General features: G+C 47.1%; 1 protein-coding gene and 1 long non-coding RNA gene across 6 annotated transcripts in view; one reads left to right on the forward strand and one right to left on the reverse strand.

Moving 5' to 3' along the window:
• The window catches only part of ADAM12 (ADAM metallopeptidase domain 12), a 329,043-nt gene that overhangs the window by 26,748 nt on the left and 288,641 nt on the right, over positions 1-13,654 (reverse strand). Inside the window, exons 17-20 of the mRNA XM_022568471.2 lie at positions 12,242-12,350; positions 8,666-8,801; positions 7,955-8,063; positions 5,897-6,079 (exon numbers count right to left, since the gene is read on the reverse strand). Coding sequence (XP_022424179.2) covers positions 5,897-6,079; positions 7,955-8,063; positions 8,666-8,801; positions 12,242-12,350 — 537 coding nt within the window. The remainder of the gene's footprint in view (positions 1-5,896; positions 6,080-7,954; positions 8,064-8,665; positions 8,802-12,241; positions 12,351-13,654) is intronic.
• LOC149747345 (uncharacterized) overlaps positions 1-13,654 on the forward strand; it is a 28,234-nt gene that overhangs the window by 6,460 nt on the left and 8,120 nt on the right. The window contains exons 2-6 of one of the 5 annotated variants that reach the window (XR_016388210.1): positions 848-8,913; positions 9,275-9,311; positions 9,692-9,969; positions 12,702-13,086; positions 13,242-13,436. This is a non-coding gene — a long non-coding RNA (uncharacterized LOC149747345). Of the gene's footprint in view, positions 1-847; positions 8,914-9,274; positions 9,312-9,691; positions 9,970-12,701; positions 13,437-13,654 lie in introns of all 5 variants that reach the window. The other 4 variants (XR_016388212.1, XR_016388208.1, XR_016388209.1 and 1 more) reach the window with 4 other exon arrangements.

The raw sequence follows: 13,654 nt of genomic DNA on the forward strand, positions 1-13,654 counted from the left end.
TCACCTGAATGTCTTCACATTTTCCAGTCTTTTGAGTCACACTTATTTTTAAATTCATATTTAGTAACCTGAGACCCTCTCTTGTGTGATGGTATCAGGGTCCCTGGGTGGTGTCTGTGTCGGGGGGCTGCGCCTGCCACCTCCCACCCTGTGCTCCTCCAGGCTGCTGTCTGGGTCCTCTCCCCGCAGCTCAGGCCTGACTCTGCAGGAGGCCGTCCTCCCCCTGCACACATGCCCCTGGTGAGACTGCAGCCTCTCCTTCATCTGCCGACCAACTCAAGACCGGCACGAGGCCGCGCTGGTTAGCCCCCTGCGCTGAGGTTTGGGGATGTACGGGCAGAAAAGGGAAATGTAAAACTCGGTGTTCAATGTTATTTCTCCTAGAGTCGCTGGCTCTCCCAGTGCTTCTTGGGCCCCCTTTCCTCCCAGAAGTCAAGTCGGTTGACTTTACAAACGATGTCTGGGGTGAGAGAAAGTGATCCTTTCGCTCTATAAAGCACAGGTCTTGAGCTCACGTGCCCCCATCTCTCCCGCTACCTGGGCGTCAGAGCTCAAGCCTGCTGCCCGAAGACGCCCCTCCAGAATTCTGCTCAAGACACGTGTTCGGTGTGCACGTGTATTTCCTTCCCTTATTATACATTACTCTTTAAAAAACGATCATACAGTAAAATTGACTTTTCTGGGGTACAAAATTGGATGATTTTGAACACTTTTTTAATCAGAGAAAAAACACCTAAAATACCTTAAGATTAACCATCATCAGAAAGCCTCTCAAAACCCTCTGGGAACTTTCTGTAGCCACTCCTGGAACTTGCCCTGTTTTCCTTTCCTCCTCTTTCCCTTCCAGAGCCTGAGATAAACGCTCTATCCAGCAGCTGTCAGTGCAGAAGACCTCCCCTGGTGCTTCTGTCATGGCTTGTAAGATGGAAATGGATGCTGGTTTGTCTGATCTCCTCATTTAAGTGCCCATTCCTGGTGGACTGCTAACCTAATATACAAGGTAAGGCAAGGGCCAATGCAATGCCAAGCAGAGCAAAGATAGTCTATCATGCTCCCTGCCTATGCACACAATTGTAGGTGCCCACACACCCCTGTGACCTCTTATTTTTTTCATCATTTTTCTAGCCATTTCTCAAGCCCACACTTTGCCTTTCATGCTCAGGCTGTGGTTCAGGAGAACTTGGCAGCAGTCAGCTAAAAGCTAGATGAATACACTGAATTATTTTCCTCTAAAAGAGCTGACAGGATGAAAAGGAAATGAAAGTTCGTTTCCTCCATCAAGGCTGAGGAGTTAGCTTGAGAAGCTTGAGTTCCAAGGCTCATTTCCCCAAGAAGGAAATGGTAGCCCAGAAAGGCCCATTTGTGGACAAGAGAAGGAGTTGATTCAACTGTCCTTGATTTTTAAAAATCACACAGAACATTTGATGGAAAGATCAAACATTTTCTATAAAGAGCTAACTTACCCTTCAGATGTGAGGCTGACCACTATTGTGGTGTTTATGATAGCATTTTCCTTCCAGAAAGTGTAGATGGTAAGTCTGGATGAACAAAGCAGGGCTGGCCATGTAGCCATGTGTCTGTCATGTCATGTGGGACAGGGTACTAGTAATGCTAAAGTACAAAGTGTCAGTGGATTCAATCCGCGTTGCCAAACCGGAGCCACCTCCGAATAGGCACCGCACTTGCATGGAATTAATGCCAGTTCCCTCTGTGTGATGGGAGGGAAAGTGCGAGCTTAATCTGTATCGTATGTCTCGGAAAAGCTCCAGACAGACAGACACCAGCCTGGAGTGAGAAGTGTGGATTTTTCAGTTACTAATGTTTAAAGGGTAACGTTTCCTCAGTTTCATAAAACAGAATGAAGACCTTTTTCGGGGCCTGCTTTAAGGGAACTCTTGGAGGCGTCGCTTCTGTAGGCATTCACTGCTGGTAGGAAAAATGACACCAGCAAGTAGAAATATCCTTCCTATTAGAGACAGTCCTAGTTTCACATGGTACACAGGCAAGCGGCTTAAACAGAGACAGGAAAAGCCTCAGTACCAGGGAATCCTTGGGGAAGCGGCTTATGGGCTCTGTGACTATCTGAAATTTGCATACAAAATATTGAGTAGTGGTGCATCTTCTGACGGTTCATAGCCTTCATCAGATTCTCGAATAAGTCCAGAAAAGTTTAGAAGGTGCCCACCCCTTCCACCCATGTAAATCCAAGACAGGTTCAAAAACCAATGTTGACAGAATGGTCAACAGACAACAAAATAAACAGAAGTTATAGGTGGATCTTAACTGACTGAAATGGGAGAGGACTTCGTAAGCACAAAAGGAATGGGCGAATTCACCAAAGATTAATAAATTAAATATTAAAAACTGGAATTTCTTTTATACCAAAAAATAGCATAAATAAATAAAACTGAAAGACAAATTAGGGAGATGTTTACAGTAAATTACTGGAAAAGGGTAAATATTCTTAACCCATTAAGCAAATGAACTGTAACAAGAGGGAGGAGACATGGGGATGTATGTATATGTACAGCTGATTCACTTTGTTATACAGCAGAAACGAACACACCATTGTAAAGCAATTATACTCCAAGAAAGATGTTAAAAAAAAACAAACTAACAAATCAGAAAGAAAAACTCTCACAGAGAAAAAAAATAGGCAAAGGATGGGAACAGACAACTTACAGAACAAATACAGTTAATAGCAGCTGTATGCTGGAGCTAGCTGTAACCAGCCCATGTCAGCTGATTCTCTACTTCTTGTTCAGTGACATCACGTTAATAACTTGAAATTGATCATGGGGGAGTTTTTACAGCAGAGAAGTTACCTACAAATCAAGGCTTTTTTTTTGGACAGCCAATTTATGAGCACACCATTTGTTAATAGATATACAAAAAGCAGTTTAAGTGTCCTGGCAATCAAAGAAATGCAAAAAGAAATGAGATCTGGACAAGATGGAATAAGCACATTTCACCCTATTCCTCCTGAAAATTATAACAAAAAAGCCTGGAGAAAATTCATAAAGCAGCTGACACTCTAAAAGTTGCAGGAAAGTAAATGGACTGGCTAGGGACCTCAGAACTCAAGGAACGACCCAGTAGTGAGCCCTTGTTTTTGTTTTCCCCTCCTTTATATCTTGGCCTGGGCTCTGGAGAGGCCCCCATCTGGAAATGCCAGTAGCAATACACACACACACACACACACACACACACACACACACAAAAGCTGGAGGAAAGCCTGCTATCTTTAGCTAAAAGAACAGGAGAAGGGTGACCCAGTAAGAGCAACATTTGACCATACCTGACCTTACTCTACCTCTGGGTGGGCACTAGGAAAAAGCCATGCCCTGCTGTCCCCACTGGGCACCACATCCTGGGGCTGGCAGAGCCCTGCTTTCCATCCCTCCTTGCAATAACAGACCTCATCTCTTCCCTGGAACAGAGACTGTGGATGGAATTTTTCAGTGGATTTCTCATCACCATAAAGACCAGAAGGAAGCAGAACAACAGTTTTCAAATGTTGCAAGGCTAAAACAGTTAACCCAGAATTCTATATCCATTGAAAATATTCTTCAGGAATAAAGGTGAAACAGACATTTTCAGATGAAGAAAAACTAAGAGAATTTGTCACCAGCAGACCTGCTTTCGAATGGCTAACTCGAATAGCCGAAGGAAGTTTTTTCAGACAGAAAGGAAATGATAACAGAAAGAAACCTGGAACATCAGAAGTGAAGAAAGAATGGAAAGGGTGACTATATCAGCAGATACTGTAAACCATTCTTCTTAAGTTTAAAAAAATCATGCTTGATGTTTGAAAGCAAAAATGACAACATCTGAAGTGGTTCTCACTACATAAAGGTAACACTTAAGACATCCATATCTTAAAGGGAGAGGGATAAAGGGACCTAAAAGGAGGTAAAGTTTTTACATTCCACTTGAAGTGATGAAATATTGATACTAGTAGACTGTGATAAATTATGTACCTATATTGTAATCTTTAGAGAAGCAGTTTTCAATCGGGGTGACTTTTGTCTCTCAGGGAACATCTGGCAATGTTTAGAGACATGATTACACATGCTACTGCCATCTATAGTTGGTAGAAACCAAGTTGCTGCTAAATATTCTATGATACATGGGTCAGTCCCATACAACAGTCATCCAGCCCCAATTGCCAACATTGTTGAGGTTGAGAAATCCTGCCCTAGGGCAGCCATACAAAAAAGTGCAGACAGACGATATAAACACTCCTGATGAATCAATATGGAATAGTGAGAAATGTTCAACAAACCCACAGGAAGTCAGGAAAGAGGAGTATGATAAAAACATTAAAATGGTAGACTTCAATTCTAACATATCAATACTTACATTAAAAGTAAATGGTCTATACACATCAGTTAAAAGACAGTGACTGACAGAACAGATGAAGAAATACACGACTCAACTATATGTTGTCTCTGAGAAACTCATTTCAAGTAAAGTGACATAGGTCGATTAAAAGTAAAAAGATGGAAAAACACATACCTTGCAAACCCTTATCAAAAGAAAACTGAGGTGAATGTATTTATGTGAGATAAAGTAGATTTTAGGACAAAGTCATCAGAGCTAAAGGACATTACATAATGATAAAAGGGTCAATTCACCACGAAGACACAATGATCCTAATTGTTTTATACCACGAACAACAGAGCTTCAAAACACATGAAGTAAAAACTGATGGCCGAGAAGAGACGCATTTATAGTTGGAAACTTCAACATCCCTTTCAGTAATTTATAGAACTACTACAGAGAAAAATATTTCGTTTTATGTATCAAATGCACAAAGCTTTGAAATGTTAATACTTAGTACTAGTATACTCTGCACTAGTATGGGAATGTAAGTGCGTATCCATCCTGAAAAAATGTTTAATTTATACATTAAGACGCTTAAAATGGTTATACCATTTTTCAACCCAGTATTTTCACTCTTAGGAATCTCTCCAAGGGAATAATTAAAGTGGTCCAAAAATTATCTATCTAGACCTTCATAAGAGAGCTATTTATAATAGCAAAAAGTGGAGACATCCAAACATGCCCAGTAATTGGCAAGCACTTAAAAAAGTATTCTATATACACATACAGTGCTGTGGATAAAATAACATTTTAAACAATTTTTAATGCCATGGTAAAAGGGAATGACTTTAAGGCAAAGAAGTAGTATATATATAAATCAATATACATATAGAATAATCTAAATTGTGTTAAATAGACATTTAAGTAAACAAAAATTGATAGAAGAAAATATAACATTGATAGCAATGAAAAATGACCAGTGATTATATCTTTGTGCTTTTCATTTGGTTGCTTTTACTTTTTTCCCCACCTCCAGTTTCCTGTTGTTCATGTCATAACAAACTGTTACTTCCAAAAACAGCATAAAAATGAGGTCATATACACAAAGTGTCTTATACACTCTTGCATCTGGTACGGAGAAACTAAATCGGTGGTAACAGTTTTGTAAATAATTTTTGAAGGTGAAAAAGGTAAGAAAGTATGCCCATTATCATTCCTAAAGTGATCATCTCTGTTTTATTGCCCAGGCCTAATTATTCACAGTGCCAACCTGTCATTCTCAAAAGTGTCATGGTCTAGATGACAAGTTGAATGGGCACCCTCACTATTCTGAATAGAAAAGATAAAAATATTCCTAATAATAACTAAAATATATTGCACCGTAATTAGACACCAAGCACTGTCCTAAATGCTTTACCTGGATGATCCTGTTTATCCATCTCAGGAGCTGAATTATCTCCATTTTATACAGGTGCTGAGAACTTAAGCAACTCGCCCAAGTTCAGACTGTAGCAAGTAGCAGAGTCTGGATCTGAATGGCCCGCCATCAAATTAACAGCTGAGGGCGTACCTGGGCCTGTCTGAGTGCAGGGTTGGCCGGCAGGGGTCTGGCAGGGACGCAGGGCACACGAGGAGCCGGGTGCAGGGGCGGGAGTCCTCGCTGAGAAGAACTGGGCAGAGGGGCGGCGTCAAGGGCTTTGAGGGGTCTGCTGATGTCCACATGCTGACACTGCGGCAATCTCCTGGGATTGTCCTGCGGGGTCAGAGCAAAGAGCCGTGATGTGGTCATTACTGTGTAATCCCTGGAGGGACAAGCAGTGCTAACTCATCTGCTCTAGCTGCAGGGGGAGGGCAGGTGGAGGAGGGGAAGAAATCAAGGGATTACAGCAGAGGGAATCTATAATTATTGATGTCAGCTTCCGGATTCTAACAAACCACCCTCCCCCACCCCCACACCTGGAATAGTGGGGTTGCTTTCTATCTAATTGTTTAAAAACTGGTTTAATTCGTAAACAAGTAGGTGCAAGGCAACCTTAGGAAGCACCAACACACATGAAGACACAGACCAGATCTTAAGGAAATTCCAAAGGACTTGTGAAAATGAGACGTAGTTCAGTGTGCACAAGGCTCGATGAGAACTGAGGAAAACTCCTGGGGAAGGAGCATCGGGGCGGAGGTGAGGGTCTGGGTCTGGAGGACCGTCTCCTGCCTGGTGGCCTTGTTTTTAGCGACAGATGAGAACGGATGCAGTGTGGGTCTCATGCCCCCTGCCCCTCCCTGCCTCCCTTTTTTCTTCCTTTCTATAAATAGCTTTATTGAGGTTTCATTGACTATTAATTGCATATATTTAAAATGTACAATTTGGTAAATTTTGACATAGATTCACACCCATGAAACCATCACAGTAAGTAAAGCGATGGACACATCCATCAGCCCGTCATCCTTCCCTCCCACCGCCCCCCCTTTCTCCTTCTCCCAGCAACTATTGATCCGATTTCTGTCACTATAAATTGGTTTGCATTTTCTAGAATTTTATATAAATGAAATCATCATTTTTGGTCTGGCTTCTTTCACTCATCATAATTAGTTTGAGATTTATCCAAGATGTAGTGTGTATCAATAGCTCATTTTTTCTAATTCTGAGTAGCATTCCACGGTGTAAATATACCGAAGTGTGTTTACCCTTTTACCTGTTCATTGATATTTGGGTAATTTCTGGTTTTTGACTCTTCAAGATAAAACTGCATCTTTGGCTCTTGCAAATGAAGCTGTTTTTCCTGTCTCCCACGGTTAGGGGTGAAAGGTGATAATACTTATTAGGAACGGCTGTCTCCTCTTTGGAACCCAACCCATAGGTACATCAGAAACACTTGGTGGGGGAGCCTAAATATCAGAGTGAACACTCGTCATAATTCACCGAGGTAGCAGGAAAGTGAAGAGACGGTAGGGAACCATGAGGTACTTTGGTTTGAGGGTCCAGCTCTTTGAAGCCATAGGTTGGACAGAGCTTCTATAGCCCAGGGCTGGAGCAAAATGGGCCCGACCAAGGGTTCATTGTAACTCTCAGAAATACCCTGGGAGTAGCAGCGGGCCACAGAAGCTCTCCCAAACCCAGTCAGTGGCATTCTCAAATCTCAGAAGGGGTCCCGCTGCAGGAGCCTGCCTGGTCAGCATACCCGGTGGGCCTCCTAGGACCGTGGCCACCTGGGTGACTGGAGGGATGATGACTATGTAGCGTGTCCCGCAGGGCACATGGTCTCCACGGGACCTGGCACCGTGAGCCTCTTCCAGTGCCAGCCATCACCTCGGGAAGCCCCTGTGGTCCCGAGGGTGCTGACCCGGCGTCTCACAGCAAGAGGCTGCGGGGTCTACTCCTGCTCAAGCTCTTATTGAAAAACCTGCTTTTTTTGCAGTATGCGGGCCTCTCACTGCTGTGGCCTCTCCCGTTGCGGAGCACAGGCTCCGGACGCGCAGGCTCAGCGGCCATGGCTCACGGGCCCAGCCGCTCCACGGCATGTGGGATCTTCCCGGACCGGGGCACGAACCCGTGTCCCCTGCATCGGCAGGCGGACTCTCAACCACTGAGCCCCCAGGGAAGCCTCGCTTCTTATGTTTGTTCAAAACTCACCTTAGGTGTGTTGGAAGGTGGCGGCTTCCTCATCGGCCCTTTGCTGAGGTGGGTAAGGTGAGCCTGACTAGGCCGGGAGCCACTGGACGGCCGGGAAGGGCGCACACACCTGCAATGCAATCCCAGACACGCTTGGCGAGGGCGCTGTCCCCTCTGCCTGACTTGACTTTTTCTGTTTTGTTCACAGGGACACGCAAAATGCAATTCACTTCTTTTAACTTAGTGTGGTAAACATGCAAGAGAAAAGTTATCTAACACTCTTACAAGATTAAAACATAAATACTGAGTTCCTTCCCCCCAAGCCATTGTTCTGTTAAATTAGTTCTTACAATCTAAGGCACACAGCTTGGGACGCCTGGGAGACATTTCGCATGAAGCTGGCATTTTAGTGATGATGTCCTGGAATATATTTGGATCGCAAGCTACCCCATCTGATAAAAATGTTTTAATATTCCACCTTGTAAAAAGTACCAATGTAAGGGTGGGAAAAATACACCAGCGGAATTCATCAACACCCTGCTTATTTATGTAACAAACTGCAAATAGTTTGAAGGGAAAGTGAAGGGGGCAGCTGGTCTGGCAGAAATGTTAAAACACCAAAACCAACAGAAAATCTGACCTCTTCTTTGCTACGGAAACACAGTGCGAGGCAGCCCATCGCACATTCTTTCAAATGCCATTTCTTGAAAAGATGACCCTAACCCAGGGTACCTTAGCTTTTCAATGGTGGTTTTCTTATCTGTAAACAGCAGTCGTATCAATGTCTTCCTTTTCAGATAAACCACAAATCCAGCAGCAAGAAGACACAGGATGGTCACCAGAATTCCTATCGTTAAACCTTGGTTACCTGAAACAAAGCGCATTTGACTCAGAGGAGGAGGCATATAACTAAAATATGGGGAGTATCAAACTGTGACATTTACGGCAAAACGAACTTTGAAGGAAGGACCAGAAATGGAGTGAGTAAATCCCTGGATGGTGCACTGATAAATTAGTGTCACTTCACAGGTCGTGTCTGAGGTGCAATCTGCCCCGTCAGTATTCATTTCTGACAAGTCTGGAACTTGCTAAATGGGAATACAGTCTGGCCAGTGGGACCATCTCCCTGGTCACACGGGCCCCCCAGGCATGACAACAGCAGGGGAATGGTGGCAAAAGTAACAGGGAGCTGTCACTGGAATCCCATCAAAATTAAAGTGGTCCCCAACCTGAAATCTTCCCAGCCCCCATTACAAATATACTCCTGCAGGCTCTTTCCTTCTCTCATTCTTTGGTGTTGGCGTCTGTTTTATTTTTGTTTTTTGTATTTTTTTTTTTTAGACCAAGGCCTTACTTCTGGATATCATCAAATTAGAAGGTGAAAAAGCAAACTCAGTTTAAATGCCCTTGGGTTCTGTTTCGTTATGTTAGGGACTTAAAAACGCAGCCTGTGGCGGGGGGTGGGGGCAAACCCCTTTCTCTGGGAGGATGCTGTTTATTTTATCTAAGGAAACATCCCCCCTTTCTGTGATATGATCCCATTTCGTTTAGTGCAGAGACACGAAGACTCCTCAAGGGTGTGGAAAGGAAGGGAAAATCAAACCATCCCGCTGGTTTCTAACTGCAGCTGCGGTCAAGGGCCGTCTGGGGAGGGCTCTAAATGCCCGGATTCGGAGGAGCTGTATTTGCAGTTTCACCAGGGCGGTGAATTCCTTGAGAGCACAGGTCTCAATTCATTTGTCTCTGTTCTCCTGCCAGCAGCCATCAGTCTGTGTGCCCCCTGGTAGGTGCCCTGCAGTCCTTTCGGGCTGCTGGTGACAGCTGTGGAGGTGGCTTCTGTCACCAGGGCTCTCCCACCCCACCTCCAACCACGACATCCAGCTGGCTGGGAACCAGAGCAGCAGCAGCTCCCACCCGGGGGGAGAAAGCCTTCACACCCTCTCTGTTTCTGGACTTCGTCCCCAGCTGACAAGTGCTAAGAGGGATGTGTCTGAGTCTAAGGCAGACAATCAACACGGGACCGTCTTGATTCACTTGTAAGTGTTACTGGAAAAGCCTTGCTCTGGTCTCCTGGCCCAGATGTCCCTCTTTTGAGACTGTGGGCTGGCAGTCGCAGGTGCCTCTGGTGAGGATTCTGTTGTCTCTTAACACAGCTCATTAAAAAGTGAGCAGCAACATGCTTCAGCCATACTTTCTAGTTCCATACTTCCAAATCCCTACGTCTTAAAATGATGAGTTATCAGTCAAACACTGACTAGGCCGCACACTGAGCTTGCTCCCCCTGCCCCCCAGGCTGCCTGTCTCCACGAGCCGCTCAAGCCAGAACCCCAGGCAGTGCCATCCCAGCATCCAGTGCAGGCGCCGCGTCCCATCGAGCCTGCCCCGTGTCCCCTCCGTCCCGTGGCCCACCTTCCTGAGTCTCACTGTCACCCCGCCCATCACTGCTTCTCGTCCGCGCTGTGCCCACCGAGCGTCTCCCAGGACCCAGAGGAGCGGCTGGTGTCCGGCAGATGCTGGAGAAATACTTGCGTCATGAACTTCTGGGCCGCAGGCAGGCAGGCGGACTGGGGGCACCGAGGCCCAGGGCGCGGCTATGCCCCGTGCAGCCATCAGCCGGCTTCTCGTGGCCTCTCTTTTGTAGGTGTTTCGGGGGGAGGAGTGTAAACTTACTTTCTTTTATGATACGACGGCAATGGTGGATGAGTCCGGCTCTTCAGTTGTTTCCATTTTTAAAATATTCTTACTTGGTACAACGAAGAACTGGCAACTCTGTGGGTTCGCCCCAAGTTTAGGAAACCCCAAAACCTGAGTCCCCCTGGTGTCCACACCAAAAAGGGACCCAGAGCACGTGGCCTGTCTCCCGCCATCCTGTGCAATTCCTCGAGTGCCATCTGGCTCACTTGAATGCGGAGGATGGAACAGGTGGCAGGGTCCCCGGTGCATTAAAAAGTAAAATGCTATTTTTTTTAACAATAACCTCTTGATGGCCAATTAGAAAATTGACTACGTTGCAGCAAGAGGCCAGCCATCAAGGCGGGGACGCTGGGCCAGGCCTGGCTTATTACCCCCGGGATGGATGTGTGCTAAGAGGAAAGACCTTGGGGCCCTTTTTCCACTTGCTGCGGGGCCGGTCTCGGGAGCAGTGTTGAGACACGTCCATCCCTAAGCAGAAGGGTGCCCAGGAGCTCACCTCCATTCCTCACAACACTGTTTCTCCAGATGTGCCTGCTCAGAGGGTCTCTCCCTCCTGGCCCTGTGCCCCCTGCCTGGTCCTGTAGAGCAGTGTTGTGTCTGTTGTCATGGAAACAGTAGCCAAGCCACAGATTCAACCCTTCCAGTCACAGCGGGACTCAGGACGTATGACGTCCTCCGTAGTGGCGTTAGCCACAGTCTGAGCGTCCAGGGGCTCAGGTGGGCACCGAGGTGGCAGCACAAGTGTGCTCGGGACATTCCTGCCTGCCCACACCCCCCTCCCCCACCCCCGGCTCGCGGTGGGCTCTCTGCACTTTCACTTTAAAGTGGGCATCACTCAGGCCTGCCCCTTAACTGGCTGACAAGAGCTCCGAGAAGACGGTCCTGCGCTAGCAGACCACTTCTCAACGTCTTTGAGGAGGAAAGAGCTGACAGTCCCAGCACAGCCACCGTTTGGGGCTTCTTCACGGGTAGACTGTGCCTCAGTCTTAGCTGTGTGACTCTGTGAAAGTTACTCAACTTCCCTGAACCTCGGGTCCCTTGTAAGGAAAGAAGAATAACGCCAACTTTTGTAAGGATTCGATGAGCTAATGCATATAAAACGTGAAGCACGGCAGGTAACAGCAGCTCAGCAAAGAGAAACCGTTGCTGTCTCTGCTGCTGCTGCTGGGACCCGTCCCTTTATGAAGAGGAGGGTGTCTTTCTAGCAAGAGCTTTAAAAGGCATTTGATGTCACACCTCTTAGCCCTCGTACACAGAGGCTGGCCTTGACAAATTCCTTTGATCCGACAATGAAGTTCATACCCACTTGGCAGTCTGCGGTAGAACGACCTTAGCTAAGAAAATGTCACAGGCTAAGACCCAGCGAACTCAGCCTCTGAGTAAAGCAGAGCGACGAGTCTCTGCAAAGATGAGGCAACGACTAGAGAGGGTCTGGAAACAGAGAGGCCTCGGGCTGTGTGAGGTCTGCGGGGGGTCCTCAGTGGGTTTCCGGCTGTGCACCCGCCCGATGGCTCGTGAGCCCTCAGTCTTGCTTGGAAGGATCCCCCAAGGGCCTGGCTTCCCACTGCCCCCAGGAGCTCAGCCCACTCCCTGGGACGCGCCGTCACCACTAACCTGCTTGCCGGATGGGGCCGCTGTCCTTGCTTCCTCCAAAGCCAAACTTGTCACAGAAGGGAGGGGCCCAGTGGGCCTCGCAGTGACAGTTCTTCCTATTGTTACACACCTTTCGGGCAGCAGAGGAGAAAGACACCAAGAGGGAAGCAGGGTTAGGACGCACGTCCCCCTGGGGCAGCGCTAAGTCTCTGAGCCCTAATTGAGCCTGAGAGCAAAGCAAAGGCCCTGTGGTCAGAGCCCCCATCCCACCGATACAGTCAGACTCCGTACATGCGGCTGTGAGGATAAACCCTAAACCCAGCACCACACAGGTGAGCCCAGAGCCCGAGGCTGTGGATTAACATAATGTGCTGTTGTTACATCAGCAGCAACTGAGAGAAGGATCCAGACAGTTAGGGCTCACCCACTCCTTTCAACCCCTTTTTCTTATCAATCTCCATGTCCCTCTTTTTAAATCCAGGAAACCCTCCTGATCTGACCGAGATGAGAAGCCCTCTCCGTGGTAAGGAGGGGCCCCTGCTTCAGGGACATGGAATCCATGCCCTTGGGCATCATGGGCCCGACAACCCTGCGCACCTTCAGACGGGAGGCTCGGGGAGGCTGTCACACATGGAATTTGCTGAACTACCACCGGAACCAGTGGAGTACGAGTGTGAAAACAAGAGAGAATTATTTCTGTGACAATGAGGCTGAACACTTTGGGAACGCTGGATAAATGCAAGTCACTAAAAAGAACTTTTGACAAACTTGGAATGGGCGGAACAACTGACAAATGATCAGGAAAAGCCGCAAAAGACAGGAAGGTTGCTCGTTGAGTGTCTCCCTTCCGCTTAGAGAAACAAACGGTACGTCACAGATGGCGCACTTTGGATAATTTGTGTACTGAAGTCAGGGCCGAGCTACGGATGCGACATGAAGCCAAACACACACTTTTATATTTTAAGACACGATAAATGTTCCGGGCATTTCTCTCACTTGTGATGTTCCCCTGCTTTCACAGACTCTTGTTTTCTGAATCAACCACCTGCCCCAGATGCTTCCAACAAGAAGGCCAACAGTCAGGAAAGCCTACGATAAGTGAGAAAGCGTGTTTCTATGAAGCTGACGCTGAGCAGAAGTAACTACCGTGCAGCATAGCCCGCGTTGCCTTGAGTCTGCGTGTCCTGCCTGTTTCCTCAGAGATGCTGCTGCTGAGGTACGACTCCCTGGGGCTCAGGCACTGTCCTGCCCGCCCTGGTCTCTCCTGCTGCCAATCACAGTCATGTGCCCTCCTGGCAGCTTGTGGCAGAGAGATTACAGCCCTAACACCCCACTTGGAGGCGCTGCTGGTGAGCCCGGCCTCGCGAGGCAAGGACCGGGGTCCTTACTTGTTCCCAAGTCTTGGCCTCTCCAGTGTGTGGATGTTGGAGAGGG

Source organism: Delphinapterus leucas, chromosome 16, assembly GCF_059928025.1.
Source record: "Delphinapterus leucas isolate spDelLeu-1000000601 "Yukka" chromosome 16, BTC_Dleu_Yukka2, whole genome shotgun sequence".
NCBI lineage: Eukaryota > Metazoa > Chordata > Mammalia > Artiodactyla > Monodontidae > Delphinapterus > Delphinapterus leucas.